This window comes from Monodelphis domestica, chromosome 8 (genome assembly GCF_027887165.1).
Source record: "Monodelphis domestica isolate mMonDom1 chromosome 8, mMonDom1.pri, whole genome shotgun sequence".
Taxonomy (NCBI): domain Eukaryota; kingdom Metazoa; phylum Chordata; class Mammalia; order Didelphimorphia; family Didelphidae; genus Monodelphis; species Monodelphis domestica.
The window spans coordinates 83,432,754-83,453,130 of NC_077234.1; the positions used below are offsets into that span (position 1 = coordinate 83,432,754).

At 36.7% G+C, this 20,377-nt stretch overlaps 1 protein-coding gene across 10 annotated transcripts in view; it reads right to left on the bottom strand.

Moving 5' to 3' along the window:
* The window catches only part of PIKFYVE (phosphoinositide kinase, FYVE-type zinc finger containing), a 137,664-nt gene that overhangs the window by 51,927 nt on the left and 65,360 nt on the right, over positions 1 to 20,377 (bottom strand). For all 10 annotated transcript variants that reach the window (XM_056806989.1, XM_056806988.1, XM_056806990.1 and 7 more), the window contains 6 exons: positions 19,828 to 19,968; positions 18,939 to 19,065; positions 17,517 to 18,676; positions 7,050 to 7,150; positions 5,560 to 5,631; positions 4,208 to 4,379 (listed from right to left, as the gene is read on the bottom strand). In XM_056806989.1, coding sequence (XP_056662967.1) covers positions 4,208 to 4,379; positions 5,560 to 5,631; positions 7,050 to 7,150; positions 17,517 to 18,676; positions 18,939 to 19,065; positions 19,828 to 19,968 — 1,773 coding nt within the window. The remainder of the gene's footprint in view (positions 1 to 4,207; positions 4,380 to 5,559; positions 5,632 to 7,049; positions 7,151 to 17,516; positions 18,677 to 18,938; positions 19,066 to 19,827; positions 19,969 to 20,377) is intronic.

Genomic DNA, 20,377 nt, shown 5'->3' on the forward strand with positions numbered 1-20,377 from the left:
TCTGAATAATCTATATGTTCCCTCTTGTGCTTTCCTCACCAAAATTCCCAACATAACAGCTCCCAAAGGGATTCAAGTGAAACATCCACTTGATATCTCTTGAGAAAGAAGAGAGAAGGAATTCCTCTTTTCCTTTCTCTAGAGTTTATCTCATACCTTCACTCCTTGTTCACCCTAGGGAGGGAAAGAGAGGTTCTGCCATTTCCATGTCTCTCAAATGAGTTTACCTTAACTAACCCCTGTTCACCTGCTCACTTGGTCCTCACAACTCCCCACTGGTATTTTATCTTAACTAGTGAAACTAACCAATAAACCCTTTATTAAAATAGAACCCCCACCTTTTTAACAATTTGAAAAAAAATGACTTGCCAAGCATTGTTGAAAATATAAGGAAAGGGGAGAAAATAAGAAAAGGCTGGATAACTTTTTCCTGGTCTAGTCAACTACAGAAATGTTTTTAAAGCTAGTAAAAAAAAATGCTAAAGCAATACAGATACTATACTGAAACCGAAATCATAAGACACATTTGACAGTGCTCTAATTCACATCACTAATGCTTTTTTAATCCATTAAGAGTAAAATGAGTAAATAATCACAAGACCACTGATTTAAAGTAAGAGACAGAGGAAGATGAGAGGAGGGAGGGAGGGAAGGAGAGAGGGAGGGAGGGAGGAAGGAAGGAAGGAAGGATGGATAGAAAAAAGGAAGGAAGGAAGGAAGGAAGGAAGGAAGGAAGGAAGGAAGGAAGGAAGGAAGGAAGGAAGGAAGGGAGGGAGGGAGGGAGGGAAGAAGGAAGGAAGGAAGGAAGGAAGGAAGGAAGGAAGGAAGGAAGGAAGGAAGGAAGGAAGGAAGGGAGGGAGGGAGGGAGGGAAGAAGGAAGGAAGGAAGGAAGGAAGGAAGGAAGGAAGGAAGGAAGGAAGGAAGGAAGGAAGGAAGGAAGGAAGGAAGGAAGGAAGGAAGGAAGGAAGGAAGGAAGGAAGGAAGGAAGGAAGGAAGGAAGGAAGGAAGGAAGGAAGGAAGGAAGGAAGGAAGGAAGGAAGGAAGGAAGGAAGGGAGGGAGGGAGGGAGGGAGGGAGGAAGGAAGGAAGGAAGGAAGGAAGGAAGGAAGGAAGGAAGGAAGGAAGGAAGGAAGGAAGGAAGGAAAAAACACCATATTAGTCAGAACAGCCCAGGTTCCAGACCTAGTTCTGACCTCTACTAACTTTGGGAAGTTGGGCAAATTAAAACATTCCAGTTTCATTAGCTATTTTAAAAAAACAGTAACAGTAATAAAATAGTAGTAAAAATAGTAATAGTAATATCTGAACTGCCAACTAGCTACTTTCTTTACTAGGCTGTTGTAAAAATTAAAGAGGGCATGAACAAAGTGATTTTAAACATGACCTCCTAGACTCAAAGAATTTACAACATATAGAAAAGACCAATAAAACAGGAAACAACCAAGAACAATAATCAATATGTTCACTAATTATCCATGAAAAACAAAGTTGATATGACCACTCCAAGTAAAATTAGCATTTTAAAATGACTTAAAAATCAAGATAATTCTAGATGTTCAGATAGTAATCTCATACTCTCATAGGATTCAATCATTACCAACACAAATGATTCTGAAATCTTATCTACATCTAATTCCTCTCATAAACATCATACTTTCTCTCCAAATATCTGTGAGAGATCTCTACCAGAATGTCCTGCCAAGAACTGAAATCCAACATGTTCAAATTCAACTTATCTTTTCTCTCTTCTGTCTCAAAAAATCATGCAAAAAGTACTATGCTGGGTACTCTATTAGGTGGGTAGGAACACAAAACCAAAAATAAAAGAGTTTTTGTCCCCAAAAGGGCTTATATCCCATTTGAGAGATATGTATACATTTTTAATAAAAACCTGTGATCTTATTGACAATCTTGAAATCATAGAATGCGAGTGTGTGTGTGTGTGTGTGTGTGTGTGTGTGTGTGTGTGTGTGTGTGTGTTTATTAAAGATGGTCAAAATAAATGATACCAGAAACAAGACAGAGGGTATTTATGGCTGAAACAGTAAAGGTCTTAAACAAAAAATATCATTTGAGCTGAATCTGAAGGAAACTAGGATCCTAAGCGGAAGAGATGAGAAAGGAGTACATTCTGTGCATGGAGTGTAATTTGTGCAAAGGTCTTGAGTTAAAGTGATGTAGCACTGTGTGTGAGGAATAGCACAAAGGCTAGTTCAGCTGGACTGAAGATTATTATGGGGAGTATTGCATAAGAAAGGAAAGGCAGGTTGAACCAGGTATAAAAGCCTTTTATGGATAATAGACAGTCACTGGAATTTACTTAGTAGAAAAATGACAAGATCAAACCTATGCTTCACAAATTTCACTCTTGATAACTGTGAGGAAGAAACTGGAAAGAAAAAAGCCCTTGAGGCAAGGAGGCCAATTACAGAGTTATTGCTATAATACAGTCAAGTAGCAAAGAAAAACTAAACTGGGGAAACAGTTTAAATAGAAGAGAGGAGCAGATGAAGAAGTTGCACAAGAAAAATAAATAATATGTAGCAATTGATTGGATAAGGGAGGAGTCAAAGAGGACTCCAAGGTTTTATACCTACGTGACTAGAAGGACTTTGATACCCTCAAAAGAAACAAAAATTAGAAGGAAGAATGAATTTTAGAAGAAAAGTACTGAGTTCCACTCCAGTCAACCATTATTTCATCTGAGGACACCATCATCCACCCAGGCACTCAAATATGAAACCACAGACTCATTTTCTGACTCTTGACAGCTCCTGACTGTCCCCCATCCAATCCAGGTGACCAGTCTCATTTTTTCCACCTCCACAACCTCCCTCACAGGTGTCTCTTATCCATTCGAAACTACAACTCTTCTGGGTTAGTCATCATCACCATTCACTGTCCTATATTACTTTAAGAGCTTCCCACACTGGTTCCCATGCCTCCTGCCTGTCCTCTTCCCAATGCATCCTTAATGTAGCTGCCTGAATGGTCTTCCTAAGATCTGAATATCATTCCCCTCCTCAGATCTTTCAGAGATTCCTTAATAGAGCTGAATAAAACACAAATCTTAGTCTAGAAGTGATAGTCCTCAAAACTTTATTTGACATTACCTTCCATCATGAACTCTACATTTCCAGGCTAACTGAACTACCAGTTTATTCCCCAAACTGTATATTATAATTTCATATCTTCCCTGTGCCTAGAACATACTCACCTTTGTCTTTTGAAATCTTTATCTTTTAAGATTCAGTTCAGGTGTTAACCCTCCTCCGTGAAACCTTTGAACCTTAGTTTCTGGTATTCTCTCATAATCCTATCTAATGATGAAACCTGGGTTGTCCAGTCTGGCTCCCCCAATTTCAGTTCTAGCTATCACTGTACCACTAGGTTACTCTTCCTTCTTCCCTGCTCCAAATTAATCCCCTTATGTTCTTTGGCAAATAATTTCATTTTACTGGTCCTACAGATAATAGGGTCTTCTCCCTTAGGTATAATACTGGTTCTGTCTCAAATGACGAATAAGGTTGAGCCCCAAAAAGTTCTGGGCCCTTTAATTGGAGCACAGATTACACATCCCACCCCCATGTGCTGCCCACTCTGGGCAGGGAGACCACACAATGAAACTGTCCCTGCTTGCTGCTTTATTCTCTCCTTGTGAGGAGCAATACAAGCCTAGTAATCTGTGTCAATGTTCTTCATCTGAATTCTCCAGCACTACAATCACTGGAGTATTTTGATTTCTCTCTTCCTCCTTTCAGTCTCTATCTTATACTAATTTCTATATGTGCTGAATGCTTGTAAATAAGCTGCTTGAGGTGAAGAATGACTTCATTTGTGCCTTTGCATTCCTAAAGTCTATTAGCATAGTGTCTTACATATAGTATATACCTAAGAAATAATTGATGTTAATTTAATTCAGCTACAGAAAACACTAAACAAGCATTATTTAACTGGCTTGTTTTAGGGCTACTGAAATCTTCAGGCATCTGATCGATTCTAAAAGTATAATATTCAAAATAAATATAAAAACAAATTATAACACTTGAGTAAAGGACATCTGTAAAATAAAATTAGCAAGACATATATAATTACACCCAAATATTACATATGATGTTGCTTAAAGACAATAACAAAAAATGAGACAAACCAAACAGGTATATGAATGTTCAGAAACATTCATGCACAATGCTAAATTAGAATTTTACCTGTTTGCAGATTCTACACCAGGAATAAGTAAGAATTGTATGTTGGTAACCAGGTACTGGAGAATCCAATTCTTTCAGTATGATCTGGACACAGCCTTGCCCATGCACAAATCGACGAATATGATGTACCATGGGAGTATCACAAAACATGCTGGGACAATGGTAAGAAGGCCTTTAACAAATAAATGAAATTATTTTCATAGGTCATGAAATGAAAAACTTTCCCAGAATGCATATAACAAACATTAGATCAAATAAGCTTAGCAACAATGATTGGCTTCACTATGAATCTGAATAATAAACAAACTTAATGCACTTATGATATTTAAATGAAACAATGAAGGAATTTAGGATAGTAGATTTAGATTTCTAAATGTATAGAAAACTCAGGGAAAAGTAAATTCCCCTTTAGATTACACCAAGACTTTAGATAGTCTAAGAAAAACAAAAAGTCAACACAGGCCAAAAGCAAACTAAAGTCTTTTAAATCCATTCTTTAAAGATATTCTGGATTCTGAGATGTGGTTTTTCACACCTTCAGGCAAAGAGGTGTTATGATGTAGTACAGTGGTTCCCAAAAATTTCAAGTCTGAGAGAGGATTCCTTCTTAGCAAAAAACCATGAAAGACTCTTATAATAGTCGTTTTACTACTGGTATCCACTGATAGAGAAAAGGTATGATGACAAAAAGTTACTACAAATTCAGTAATGCTTCTAAACAAATCTATATTCTGTAAATCATAACAGCATCTATAAAAATGTGAAAAACAGTCATGTGCATGAGACATAATTTATTCATATAACTTATAAAGTATGTTTATTTATTATGTTGTTACCAAAAATACTTTGTTGGAAATAAAGATCAAAATGTCAATCTTTATGGCACATATAGATTTCCAAATATCTTATGGTAACTTGCCCCACCCCAACTCATTTCCTTTGTCCACAGATTTACAATAAAAATGAAATGAAACAAAGCAAACAAACAAAAAAATCACTAGACCTGTAGTCAGAAGACCTGGGTTTAGTCCTAGTTAGGTTATTTATTAGTTCTTTAACAAAGGCCTCTTTGTATCCTCACCTAGAAAAGTGAGGATACTGAACACTTTGCTTTAATCATTACTTAAACAAGCAATTTCCAAGTAAATTTTGAAAATGGTATGATTAATAGATGATACTGATTTGTACTTAACAGAACAAGTCAACTTCTATATACTACATGTACAAAATCAAGTCAGAAAATATCCTGACACAGATGACACTCAGAAGTCTGTCCTTCAAAATCTGCATCCCACCCCCCCCCCTTCAGAATAGAAGAAAAAAGTATGTAGAATGGGAAAAATAATTCTTACCTGAAACAATACCTCTCCAAAAATATTCCCAACGTGAGGTCATTCTTCCCATAAAATTCCATGGTTACAATCCTACAGGAAGAAATGTTAGAAGTTATATTATGTCAGAAGCACATTAGAAGAATCAGTGTCGTCCAGAAATTTCAGATGTATTGTAAAATCTGAGTATTCATTAGGGGTAGAGAGTATTCCAAAAGTCTTAGCACACCTTAAAACTTCACAAAGACTTTTGGTACACTCTGTATTTATGATATAGCATTAATAGAAGCAATATCTTTTATTTCATAAAAGGCCCTTCTCTGGAAAAACTAACTCAAACCAGATAAATCTATGGCATCTCAGCCCACTCCTAACAGTTCTAAATTTCGAGAAATAAATGAAATACTGATTATCAGCAGATAGTAAACCTGATTGAATTGGCTTAAGATATTTTTTGCCAATGTAAAAGGTTCCATCAAAAAGACATTAAGTATTTTCTCATATTATAGAACTCCTGATTACTACTTTGGATTTAGAGTGGGAAGGCTAGGATTTAGAATCATGGCTCATCTTACAATCAGTGTGATCCTAGAGAAATCATTTTAATAATCAATAGTCAGTAAACATTTATTGGATGCCTACTATTCTCCAGGTCCTGTGCTAAGCACCAGGGTTACAAAAAAAGGCATATGTCAGTTCCTACACTCAACAAGCTCATAACCTAATAGACTTAATTTCTCTTTTTCTATTCTTCTCTTCTCAGTTTCTTCATCTGTAAAATAAAAAGGTTCCACTAAATAATTTCTGAGATCTCTTCCACTTCTAAATTGACTCTGGGCATTTTCCCTATGCCTAGAACACTCTCCCTCCTCCACTCTGACCTCCTCTTTGGCTTCCTTTAAGTCCCAGCTAAAATCCCACCTTCTACTAGAAGCCTTTCCCTAACCTCTTAATTCCAATGCTTTTTCTCTATTAATTCTTTCCTATTTATCCTGTATATAGCTTGCTTTGTATATATTTGTTTGTGTGTTGTCTCCCCAATTAGACTAAGGGCTTCTCAAAGGCGGGGCTCTCTTTTGCCTCTCTTTGTAGCCCCAACCCACTTAGTCAGAAATGAAAACATCTCAAATCAACTTTTAGACTTGTACCAAATCAGATGGGAAAATGTTGTTCTTTTGATACTTCCCACACTACCAAAGGCTAGATTAGGATACTCAGAATTCCTTGTCAGAGTCTGTTTGTTTTCACATTTCTTAAATATCTAATTTTACTTTAAAAATTTAAAAAAAAAAAAGATTTTCAAGTACAGAAGCATTCATCCAATTCTTTTCAATGACACACAAATTCTTAAAACTAAAAATAATTCCTAATGTCTATAGCTAACATTGACAACTGATCTGGAAAAACAATATATTCACTGTAACATATAACAAAATCTAATAAATGCTATTCATACACCCAAGGAAAAGTGACTCATAAATGCACACAACAGTATAGAAAAAAAATCTTACCAAGGACTAACACATGCACTGGGAGCATTGCTGGATTGGGCAGAAGAGCTACTAAAAAGCACACAAAGCCTTTGATGGTTGACAGCACTCAGACAGTCCACCTAAAAAATGAAGAGACAGCATAGTAACTAATCATCAATTTAAAGAAAAGATTCATTAATATGAGATATACTGAAACCCAATTTTGATAATTCACTGTCATAGAGGTGATTCTGTATTGTTGAAGACTTGAACATAGGGAATAAGAACAAACTCTAGTAAGTCTTAAATCCAACTGAAAAAGCTCCTAAGTATTGACCAGTGATGCAATATCTCTTTTTTCCAATAATTAGCCTAGGTCTAGAAAAGTTCATCAACACGTTGACAAGCTGACAAACTCTTCAATACCACAGCCACTTCTGAAGATCACCTATGCTGAATTAGGGGAGGAGTTATAATCAGCTTCAATAGAAAAAGTACCCAAACCAAGTTTTGAATCACTTTGAAATGTATTTATTTGCATATATGTACATATTTTGGTATCTGTTTTTCCCAGACTTTTGATTTCATATACTCTATAGACAGGCACTAAATGACACAAATACAATATTTTCATAGTATAGAATACTTTGTGACATAGGCTTTCCAGTCACTTTCCCAGTCCAACTCTGTGACTTTGTTAATTCCTAAATTTTCACTTCCCAAATTCTCAATATCATCTCACTCATATAAACAAAATGGTTAAATATTAGTTATCTTTCATTCAGTATTTAGTAAACACCTAACAGATGTAAGCACTGTACATTATTATTTGATACAATAATATATGACAAGAGCCCTCCTCTCCAAAAACTCGCAATGTAATGAAAGGACACAGAAACAGGCATAACAGAAGTAACTACAGTACAAAGGAAAAGAAAATCCAGACAAAGTACAATGAAATATCTGAGGAAGAAAAGATCACTTTCATTCACCTGAGAAGGTCAGTGAAAGCTCCACACAGAAGGAGCCAAAACAGGGACGTGTAAGGAGAGATTGCAACAGAAAGAAATGGCAGGGATGAGAGGGAATTCATTCTAGATATGGATCAGCATAGCAAGAGCAACCTAAAAAGTGTAGAGTATCATAATTAACACAGCAACTGGACAAAGGACCAGTTAGAATAGAAAGAAAATGACGTTTTAGAAAAATCAAGTGTGTGAACTGGGCTTTATCAGGTAAAGACAAAATGTAAGTTATTCTAGGTTCATCTCAGAAGCCCATTACAATATGAACACAAGCATGAAAACTGCAGAGGAAAGGACATGAATGGTGGACAGAGAGCAATCTAGCAAAATACAGACTGGTATAATACAAGAAGGATGGAAAGACAGGCTGAAATTAAATGTAGAAGATCTTAAATGAAAACATCAGGAATTTACATTTTATTCAGTAGGTAAAAAAGAGATATTATGGGTTTTTGAACAGAGGTCTATCATCATCTGAGGAGTGTGTTTAGGTACACTACACAAAAGTGTGAAAGATGGCTAGGAAAGGGGACAGATTAAAGGCAACTTAATGGAGTATGGCAATACAATAGGTAAGAAAAAATTAGGGTCTGAACAAGAATATTTGGGGTAGAAATGGAGAGAAAAGGAAATAATGAATGCTAGAGGTACTGCATAACTAGAAGCATTGGGATTTCACAAATAACTGGATGTAATGGAAATAGGTTTTAAATAATGATACATGTATAACCCACATCTATCCAAGCATTTTAAGACATATTTATGATAAAGATTAAACTTGTTTTACTTAGTCATACAGGTATATAAAGTTAAAAAAAAAACCTAACAGTTATGCACAAAAGTTATAGAGGTAAATTTCAGTTCATTAATCTGGAGACAACTTTTCAATAATAGATAAATAAGGATTTAGTTAGTTTATTATAGATAGTTATACGACTATAGTAAGAGTTAAGGAGCCGTAGTGTAGCTCAGGTGAATTCCTGAGACCCAGAAGAATTTTGTTTTTTCGATGAAAGTGGTGGGTGGAATTTATTTAGCTTTCTTAGTGTTAAGGAACCTTTTATATATCTTTATTATCCTCAAACCTTTAGTATATAAATAAAAATTGTAATTTTTATAAGAAGGAGCTCCAGATCAGTTTGTGCACTGAGCCTTAAGGAACATCTAACAAAGTATATACAACAGTATCTTCCTTATTATCATATTTATTATCATTTATTATTACACTTCACATTCACTTAGTTAGCAAAGATGGCAGATGGTTAAAAGTCAATACTAGATGGCCTGTGGAAGGCGATACTAATGCATATACTCCAAGAAAGTCTGTGTGTGTGTGTGTCTGTGTGTGAGTGAGAGAGACAGAGAGACAGAGAGGAGAGAGAAGAGAGAGAAAGGAGGGAGAAAGTATTAAAAATACCAAAATATTTATAGTGGCATTTTCTATAGTGGCAAAGAACTGATACCCATCAACTGGAAAATGACTAAACAAACTGAAGTACATAAATGTAATGGAATATTACTGTGCTTTAAGAAATTATAAGAGGAATCTCACCTAAGAATGGCTGCCTTAAGAGAAGCAGGCAGCCTAGTTCCTACACACCTAGTCCAATGAAAAACTAAAATAACACTAGACCAAATAGTAATCAACCCCAGAATGCAAAACAAAAGGGAAAGGGTCTCTCCAGCAAAACCAAGGCCAATGTAGATAGTATGACTTTAGACTGGTCAAAGCCATTTTAAGCATTTAGAGCTCTAAATTAAATGAGAAAAGAGAACTTGTAGGCAAAGTCCCACAACGGTGGGAAAACCAGCCTATACATACTTGGACCTCTTAAGTGACTGTGAACAAGAACAATCAGTTCAAGTGCTGCAGTACAAGGATGGTTTACCTAAGTTCCTAAGCAGGGACACAGGTGAGATGGAGGTTAGCACAGAAATCCCAGAAAACTCAAGGAGAGACCAAGCAAAGTCAATTAGCACACCTAGAATTGTCACAAGGCACAAAGTTCCTTGTAGACCCAGGTCTCCCAATCCTTCCTCTCCCAAAAAACAGTCAAGACAGAGTGAATAACTCTAAAATAATAGCAGAGGGGACTGTTGGGTGGCTCAGTGGATTGAGGGTCAGGTCTAAGGACAGGAGGTCCTGCGTTCAAATCCAACCTCAAGCACTTCCTAGCTTTGTGACCCTGGGCAACTCACTTAACCCCAGTTGTCCAGCCCTTACCACTATTCTGCCTTGGAACCTATAAACAGTATTGATTCTAAGATGGAAGGTAATGGTTGTATTAAAAACAACAACAACAATTTTTAGGCAACAAAAGCAGACTCAAAAGAAAAAATAAATTTCCTACAATGGCTATATGAATAGCCATGAATAACTAAAAGGTCAGAAAAAAATGAAGGCGAATAGTCTATAGAGAAAATGGTAAACCTTATCCAAATAACAGAATCTCTTAAAAAAAAAAAAGATAAAACAGAAATCATTGACTCCATAAGCCCATAAGAAATATTTGAAAAAAATCAAAAGAGTATGTGCATTTTACAGATGAGGAAACTAAGGAAAACAGGGCTAAGCTACTTGCTCTGAGTCACACAGCTAGTAAATGTCAGGGCTGGATTTGAACTCATGAAGATGAAATTTCCTGATTCCAAGCCCAGTGTTCTTTCCAATGTACCACCTATTCTGGGTTTTATACTGCTGGCCTGGGAATTAGGAAGAGACCTAAGTTCAAATCCTGCTTCATAGCCTTACTTAGCTGTGTGCCAGTCACTTAACCTCTCTGGTCTAAGTTTTTTCACCTATAAAATGGGCATAATATTAGCAACTACTTCCCAAAGCTATTGTAAGGATTAAATGAGATAATACATATAAAATACTTTTAAGAATCTAAACGTACTATACAAATGCTAGTTATTAGCAATATTATTATTGATGATGATAATGGTAAGAGGAAAGGAATAATTATATTATTTATTAAACACCCACTATGTGCTAAGTTATTAATATCAGCTTTGCTACTTCTGCTGCTGTCATTGCAGTTGTGTCCAACTCTTTATGAATCCATTTGGGGTTTTCTAGGCAAAGACGTTCAATCCATTTAATCATCACACAATTAATTTATGTGTCAAGATACAAATCCAGGTCTTCCTAAATTTGAGCCCATTTTTCTGGTCAGAAAACATTAGGCCTGGAATCAGGAAGACGTTTTGAGTTCAAATCTGATGTAAGACACTTATTAGCAATGTGACCTAAGGCAAGTCACTTAACCCTGCTGGCCTCAGTTTCCTTATCTATAAAATAAGCTGGGGAAAAAAATGGCAAACCAATCTAGTATCTCTGCCCAAAAAAAAAAAAAAACAAATGGGATCACAAAGAATCAGACATAATTGAAAACAACCAAACAACAAGAGAGCACACATACTATGTGCCAGGCACTGGGCTAAATATTTTACTAGTTGTTATCTCATTTAATCCTCACAACAACCCTGAGACCCTGAGAGATAGGTGCTATTATTATTATTCCCATTTACAGATGAGAAAACTAAAGCAAGCAGAGGTTAAATGATTTGCTCAACATCATAAGACAGTAAGTGTCATGGGTAGGACAACTTCCAAAAAAATTTTTTACTGATCTAGAAAAAACCATAACAAAGTTCATTTGGAAGATCAAAGGATCAAGGATATCCAGGGAAATCATGAAAAAGAAAATACAAAGGAAGGGGGCCTTGCAGTCCCAGATCTCAAACTCTACTATAAAGCAGCAGTCATCAAAACAATTTGGTACTGGCTAAGAGACAGAAAGGAGGATCAGTGGAATAGACTCGGGGTAAGTGACCTCAGCAAGACAGTATATGACAAACCCAAAGATCCCAGCTTTTGGGACAAAAATCCACTATCTGATAAAAACTGCTGGGAAAATTGGAGGACAGTGTGGGAAAGATTAGGTCTAGATCAACACCTCACATCCTACACCAAGATAAATTCAAAATGGGTGAATGACTTGAACATCAAAAAGGAAACTATAAGAAAATTAAGCGAACACAAAATATTATACATGTCAGACCTTTGGGAAGGGAGAGGCTTTAAAACCAAGCAAGACTTAGAAAGAGTCACAAAATGCAAAATAAATAATCTGGAATACATCAAATTAAAAAGTTTTTGTACAAACAAAACCAATGTAACTAAAATCAGAAGGGAAGCAACAAATTGGGAAACAATCTTCATAAAAACCTCTGACAAAGGTTTAATTAATCAAATTTACAAAGAGCTACATCAATTGTACAAAAAATCAAGCCATTCTCCAATTGATAAATGGGCAAGGGACATGAACAGGCAGTTCTCAGCCAAAGAAATCAAAACTATTAATAAGCACTTGAAAAAGTGTTCTAGCCACACAACTAAAACTAGACTTGAACAATTGGAAAAACATTAACTGCTCATGGATAGGACGAGCCAATATAATAAAAATGACCATCCTACCCAAACTTATTTATCTATTTAGTGCCATACCCATTGAACTACCAAAATACTTCTTCACTGATTTAGAAAAAACCATAACAAAGTTCATTTGGAAGAACAAAAGATCAAGGATATCCAGGGAAATAATGAAAAAAAAAACATATATGATGGGGGCCTTGCAGTCCCAGACCTCAAGCTATATTACAAAGCAGCAGTCATCAAAACAATTTGGTACTGGCTAAGAAACAGAAAGGAAGATCAGTGGAATAGACTGGGGGAAAACGACCTCAGCAAGACAGTATACGATAAACCCAAAGATCCCAGCTTTTGGGACAAAAATCCACTATTTGATAAAAACTGCTGGGAAAATTGGAAGACAGTGTGGGAGAGACTAGGAATAGATCAACACCTCACACCCTACACCAAGATAAATTCAAAATGGGTGAGTGACTTAAACATAAAGAAGGAAACCATAAGTAAATTGGGTAAACACAGAATAGTATACATGTCAGACCTTTGGGAGGGGAAAGGCTTTAAAACCAAGCAAGATATAGAAAGAATCACAAAATGTAAAATAAATAATTTTGACTACATCAAACTAAAAAGCTTTTGTACAAACAAAACCAATATAACTAAAATCAGAAGGGAAACAACAAATTGGGAAAAAATCTTCATAGAAACCTCTGACAAAGGTTTAATTACTCATATTTATAATGAGCTAAATCAATTGTACAAAAAATCAAGCCATTCTCCAATTGATAAATGGGCAAGGGAAATGGATAGGCAGTTCTCAGATAAAGAAATCAAAACTATTAACAAGCACATGAAGAAGTGTTCTACATCTCTTATAATCAGAGAGATGCAAATCAAAACAACTCTGAGGTATCACCTCACACCTAGCAGATTGGCTAACATGACAGCAAAGGAAAGTAATGAATGCTGGAGGGGATGTGGCAAAGTAGGGACATTAATTCATTGCTGGTGGAGTTGTGAACTGATCCAACCATTCTGGAGGGCAATTTGGAACTATGCCCAAAGGGTGACAAAAGAATATCTACCCTTTGACCCAGCCATAGCACTGCTGGGTCTGTACCCCAAAGAGATAATGGACACAAAGACTTGTACAAAAATATTCATAGCTGCGCTCTTTGTGGTGGCCCAAAACTGGAAAACGAGGGGATGCCCATCAATTGGGGAATGGCTGAACAAACTGTGGTATATGTTGGTGATGGAATACTATTGTGCTCAAAGGAATAATAAAGTGGAGAAGTTCCATGGAGACTGGAACAACCTCCAGGAAGTGATGCAGAGCGAGAGGAGCAGAACCAGGAGAACATTGTACACAGAGACTAATACACTGTGGTATAATCGAACGTAATGGACTTCTCCATTAGGGGCGGTGTAATGTCCCTGAACAACTTTCAGGGATCCAGGAGAAAAAAAACACCATTCATAAGCAAAGGATAAACTATGGGAGTGGAAACACCGAGAAAAAGCAACTGCCTGAATACAGAGGTTGAGGGGACATGACAGAGGACAGACTTTAAATGAACACTCTAATGCAAATACTATCAACAAAGCAATGGGTTCAAATCAAGAAAACATCTAATGCCCAGTGGACTTACGCGTCGGCTATGGGGGGTGGGGGGGAGGAAAAGAAAATGATCTATGTCTTTAACGAATAATGCTTGGAAATGATCAAATAAAATATATTTAAAAAAAAAAAAAGAAGCGAGCAGAAAAATAATTTGTATATTGTAACAACAATAGTGTATGATGATTAACAGCAAATGACTTAACAATTATCAACAAGGCAGGGATCCAGGACAATTCCAGAACAAAAACTGATATCCACTGCCATAGAAAGAACAGAGTCTGAATGCAGATTGAAACCTACCATCCACTTCCTTCATGAATTTTTCTCTACTGTAAGCAATATGCATATCCTTTCAAAATATGATGAAAATAGAAATATGTATAAGATGATAATATATGTGGAACTTATGTTACCTGCCTTCTTGGGGATGGGGAAAGGGTGAGAGATATAGAGAGAACATGGATTGCAAAGTATTAGAAAACAAATACTTAAAAATTGTATTGACATGCAATGTGGAAAAAATAAAAAATTATTATAATAAAAAAAAGAAAGAAAAGAAAAAGTGTTCTACATCTCTTATAATCAGAGAGATGCAAATCAAAACAACTCTGAGGTATCACCTCACACCTAGCAGATTGGCTAACATGATAGCAAAGGAAAGTAATGAATGCTGGAGGGGATGTGGCAAAGTAGGGACACTAATTCATTGCTGGTGGAGTTGTGAATTGATCCAACCATTCTGGAGAGCAATTTGGAACTATGCCCAAAGGGTGATAAAAGACTGTCTGCCCTTTGATCCAGCTATAGCACTGCTGGGTTTGTACCCCAAAGAGACAATAAGTAAAAAGACTTGTTCAAGAATATTTATAGCTGCGCTCTTTGTGGTGGCCAAAAATTGGAAAATGAGGGGATGCCCTTCAATTGGGTAATGGCTGAACAAATTGTGGTATATGTTGGTGATGGAATACTAATAAAGTAGAGGAATTCCATGGAGACTGGAACAACCTCCAAGAAGTGATGCAGAGCGAAAGGAGCAGAACCAGGAAAACATTATACACAGAGACTGATACACTGTGGTACAACTGAAGGTAATGGACTTCTCCACTAGTGTCAATGAAATGTCCCTGAACAATCTGCAGGGATCTAAAAAACACTATCCACAAGCAGAGGATAAACTATGGGAGTAAAAACACTGAAGAAAAGCAACTGCTTGACTACAGGGGGGAAGGGAATATGACTGAGGAGAGACTCTAAATGAACACTCTAATGCAAATACCAACAACATGGAAATAGGTTCGAACCAAGAACACTTGTGATACCCAGTGGAATCGTGTGTCGGCTATGGGAGAGGTGGTGTGTAAAAAATAGACTCGAATACAGGACTACAATCCCCATGAGCCTTTGCTCCACTTCCCCAGAATGCCTTGTAATCTCACCTGGGCTGAGATCGAGAAGGTATTTAAGCTGATTCAAAGGCTTTTGAGCTCTCTTGGCTCTTTTTGGACTTCCGTTTTGGAGCAGGCGGTCTCTTGCATGATGTGAGGTTATTTTGTCTAGGCCTCTGGCCTAGGCACATGTTTCTTACTTGTATATTCTTTAATCTTTAACCTTTAATAAACCTCTAAAAAATATAATACTTCTTGCAGAGAGAAACTAATTTCTACCTGCCTCAGTCTCCCCATATTCCTAAATTTTAATCTTTACAGGTGGGAAGGGGGTGGGGGGGAGGAAAAGAAAATGATCTTTGTTTCCAATGAATAATGTTTGGAAATGTCCAAATAAAATAATGTTTAAGTGAAAAAATAATAATAATAAATGTTGGGGGGGGTGATGGCAAAATTGGGTCATTAATACATTGCTGGAGTTGTGAATTAATCCAACCACTCTGGGTGGCAATTTGGAACTATGCCCAAAGGGTGCTAAAAGACTGACTGCCATTTGATCCAGTAATAGCACTGCTGGGTTTGTACCCCAAAGAGATAATACGAAAAAAAAGACTTGTACAAGAATATTTATAGCTATACGCTTTGTGGTGGCAAAAAATTGGAAAACGAGAGGATGCCCTCCAGTTGGAGAATGGCTGAATAAATTGTGGTATCTGATGGTGATGGAATATCATTGTGCTGAAAGGAATAATGAACTGGAAGAATTCCATGTGAACAGGAAAGACCTGCAGAAATTGATGCAGAGCAACAGGACCAGAACCAGGAGAACCTTATACAAAGAGACTGATATACTCTGGCACAACCGAATGGAAGAGACTTCTCTACTAGCAGCAATGCAATGATCCAGGACAATTCTGAGGGACTTTTGAGAAAGAATTCTATCAACATTCAGAAGAACTGTGGGAGCAGAAACACAGAAGAAAAACAACTGCTTGATCACATGGCTCAGTGGGGATATGATTGGGGATGTAGACTCTAAATCAGCGGTTCTTAACCTATGGGTCGCAACCCCGGCGGGGGTCGAACGACCAAAACACAGGGGTCGCCTAAAGCCATCGGAAAATACATATTTCCGATGGCTTTAGCTGCTGAGAAATCACACTACTTTACAGCAAGATCTCAGAAAGAACAGGGACCCTGCTGCCCACACATTGTACTAATATTAGTTACCTATCAGCAGCCCTCCCCCTATGAGGGGCGATGGATTTACCCTGTTGCCTGGAGACCAGACTCAAACAGAGACCCAGAGAGAGCACCCGGGCACTGGCTCCAGAGGGGTTAAGAACGGGTCCTGGAGCAGATAACTACTGGAGCGGATAACGGAGCCGAGTAACCCCAACAAAGTGAAGCCTCACTGGAGGGAGACGACAGGAAGAAGAAGGCAGCATCTGCGGACTCCCTCCCCAGGCAGGACTTACCTCCCACCCCAGCACTCAGGCTGCCTCCGGCTGGATTAATATTTCTCAACATATAATTAAATGCTTTTGTGATTAATCACTATGTTTAAATTATGTTTGATTTGTAGCAATGAGAATACACAATGCATATCAGGTATTTACATTCCGAATCATAACTGTAGCAAAATTACAGTTTTGAAGTAGCCACCAAAATAATTTTTTGGTTTGGGGTCACCGCAACATGAGGAACTGTATTACGGGGTCATGGCATTAGAAAGGTTAAGAACCACTGCTCAGGTCGTCTTGATACCAGGCTCAGCACTCTATCCACTGGATCACCTGTCTTACCCTTAAGTTTATTATAAATTACCGAATTCTACATTAAGAGCACCGTATCAATTTTCCCGTGTGGCCTGGCTGCTTTACTACTTCATTTGTTTGTATTATTTAAATAAGCAGCATTGGAGCTGACATGCTTAAGTTAAATAAGTATAAAATTAGAAGCAAAACATTTTATTAGTTTACATAGTCTGATATAAGGAAATCTAAAATGTCAGATTTACCACAAAGAGTTCTCACCTACCTTTGTGGACCACACAGCATCACTGTGACTCAGGACTCTATCCTCATCTCCATCAGTTTTGCTTCCAGATCTTCCACCAGAACTATCTGATGTTTCTTTTGACTGAACAAAAGGGTCTGCATTTTTCTGCTGTATCCGTCCTCCTCTGGCCCGGTAATCTGCCAGCATTCTCCCCAAGGTCTGACTCTCACCCAAATGTTCTGTAATTCTGGTGCTCACTAGCTCATGGGAAGGTAATACTTGGATAGACTTTGCCTGAACACTTCCATTCATGCCTTGAAGTCCAGAAAGATCTCTTAGAAGTTGTTTCTTCCTTCTGCTCTCTAGTTCTTTTAACTCCTTATTGAGTAGAGGAGACAAATAAACTTGCTCTGGAAAATAGTCTCGTGTAGGGCACTTCATGCCTTTTTCAGTTAGAAGGAAGGGTTCTCGGAAAATGATTACTGGAGAGATACAAAGGATAACATCTTTGAGTTCTTGTTTAAAGGCTAAAGAATAAGTCTTGAGCCTATCTTCAGAAGATGTCACTTCTTCAGCTACATAAAATCCTGTGTCATCCTGGAGAGGATCTCTGAATACTCTCATCTGAATTTTGGGCTCCTGGACCTTATCTCTTTGTGGCAAAACCTCTGACTCATTACCAAAAGCATCATCTTGGTCTTCAATGTGGATAGGCAACAATGACTCTGGTACCGAGGGAAAGAAAGTGGGTATAACTGATGGTCCAGGCATTATGAAATGCTCCTGATGTTTCAAAGAGGCACTATCCTGCTCCTGATAAGTTTTCTCAAACAGAGTCCTTGATTCCAACTGGTTAGTATCATCAGAAGATAAAGACTCAGATATTATAGGCAATTTGTCAGGAAGAAAGTCAGCCTCCCTAGGAAGGGGGCTTCCACTGAACTGATCTTGCTGACTACCATCATTTCCCTGCTCTTCAATCAAAGATTGAAAGGAACTATTTTTTGTTAATGTTGGTGGCATAGCAAATTCATCCATAAGAAAAGAGATTTCCAGTTGAGAATGGTAAGCCACACAAATCATGAATACAAGGATTTCCTTCACTCGAGCTAGCTCATAATCAGAGCCTCCTCTCAGTTTGATGGTACAGCCCAAATGCTGTGGACAGCCTTCAAAGAACATTAGCGTTTTTGTTTGATCTGTAAGTCATAAAAAAAGTTTGAAAAGGTTAGATATCATATAGGAAAAATATACTATAGTATTCAGTATAGCAGCATCAACTAAAAAAAAAATATCCCTAAATGAGGAAAAGCTTTTAAAATTACTATAGCTAGAGAAGCCCATGTTTACTAACTTTTATATAAATCTCATGTTTACTACTTTAACTTTGTTACAATGGTTGTTTTACTTGCTTCCCATACCTTCTGAATTTTTAGTGAAATATACTAACAAGAAACTCACCATTAGGTAGCTGAAATATTTGCATGTAAAATTTGTGACAGGTTCCTAAGTGCGGCTTGGTAAGCAACTGATCCATTGACATCACTAAGTCACCTTGGGTCATTCGACTTATTCGATCTAAAACTTGCTAGAAAACCAAAAAATACATGATCACAAACAAGGAGAAAAATACTAAAGCCTTATTAAAGATATTATGGAAAAGCAAAAAAAGTTCAGTCAGGGACACTTCAGTAGCAAAAGAACAATCTTCATTATCAATTTACTTAATTTATAAAATAACCACTCATTACAGCTAAGTAATTATAGGAATAGGATTTCTTGGTGTTTCTACTTTACAATCACATACTAATTTATTCCACAAAAAAACTAAATCAACACCAAGAGCATTCATACAAAGAGCTACATACAAAAGAAATTACCCAGAATTTTTCCGTAGATGATTGGTCTACGTTCTCCATTTTAACTCCCTAAAGATGGTATTTCTTATTTAGTCTATAATTTCAAATACAGTAACTCAGATAGTTAATTGTCTATATACAGAGAATGTTCGTTAATATTACTGAATCATTTTAACACCCATTACCAAGACTTCTTAAATTACTCAGATGAACATTTTAAGGTAAAAATTATTCTTTAGTCTCTAAGTCTCAGTTTGAAGAAGACATAAAAAAAGAGGAAGGGGAAAAGCAAAATTTTTTTTCTGAAAATAAGCATTTCTTTTCTGTGGTAGCTTTTTTGTCCCCCAATTTTCTCACTTCCCTTTTCCAATCAACATGAATGATAAAGAGATGAACAAAAAGTAACTGAGAGATCTTACATCACAATTTTATTAATCAACAACAATAATTTTTAAATCATATCTACATTTTTATGAAATAGTACTACTCACCGGTTTTACATTAATAACTAAAGTAATACCATGTTCCAGCAACATATCCTGGGCAATTCGAGACACCGTTTTTTCAACCAGAACCAAAGTAGGTCGAACATCAACTATCCGCTGTACATAATTCTTCAAGAATTCTCTTTCCTGATTAATGTAATAAATAACAAATATGTCACTCATAATGCAGAATATAACTTTTGAAATTAGTAGGATTAGCAATAAAATATGATCATTAATGTTAATCTCAACAAAATAAGCCTGTTCATCCATTAGTATCTCCTCTAATATTTTACAAATGATTAAATTTAAACATTTGCCTCAACTTCTTTTTTATCTAACATCACAAATGTGTTAGTAAGCTCTAAAGGAATTTTAAAGGAAGATAGCTCTTCCAAGGCCTTTATGAGGGAAGCTATTTATTAAGGATTAAATTAAAAAGCACATACTATGTGAATACAAGTAAAAAGAATGAAACAAGTCCTATTCACAAGGAATACTCATTTTGCAACAAGTACAATCATACATTGGTAAATTTGTTTAATTTACATATGTA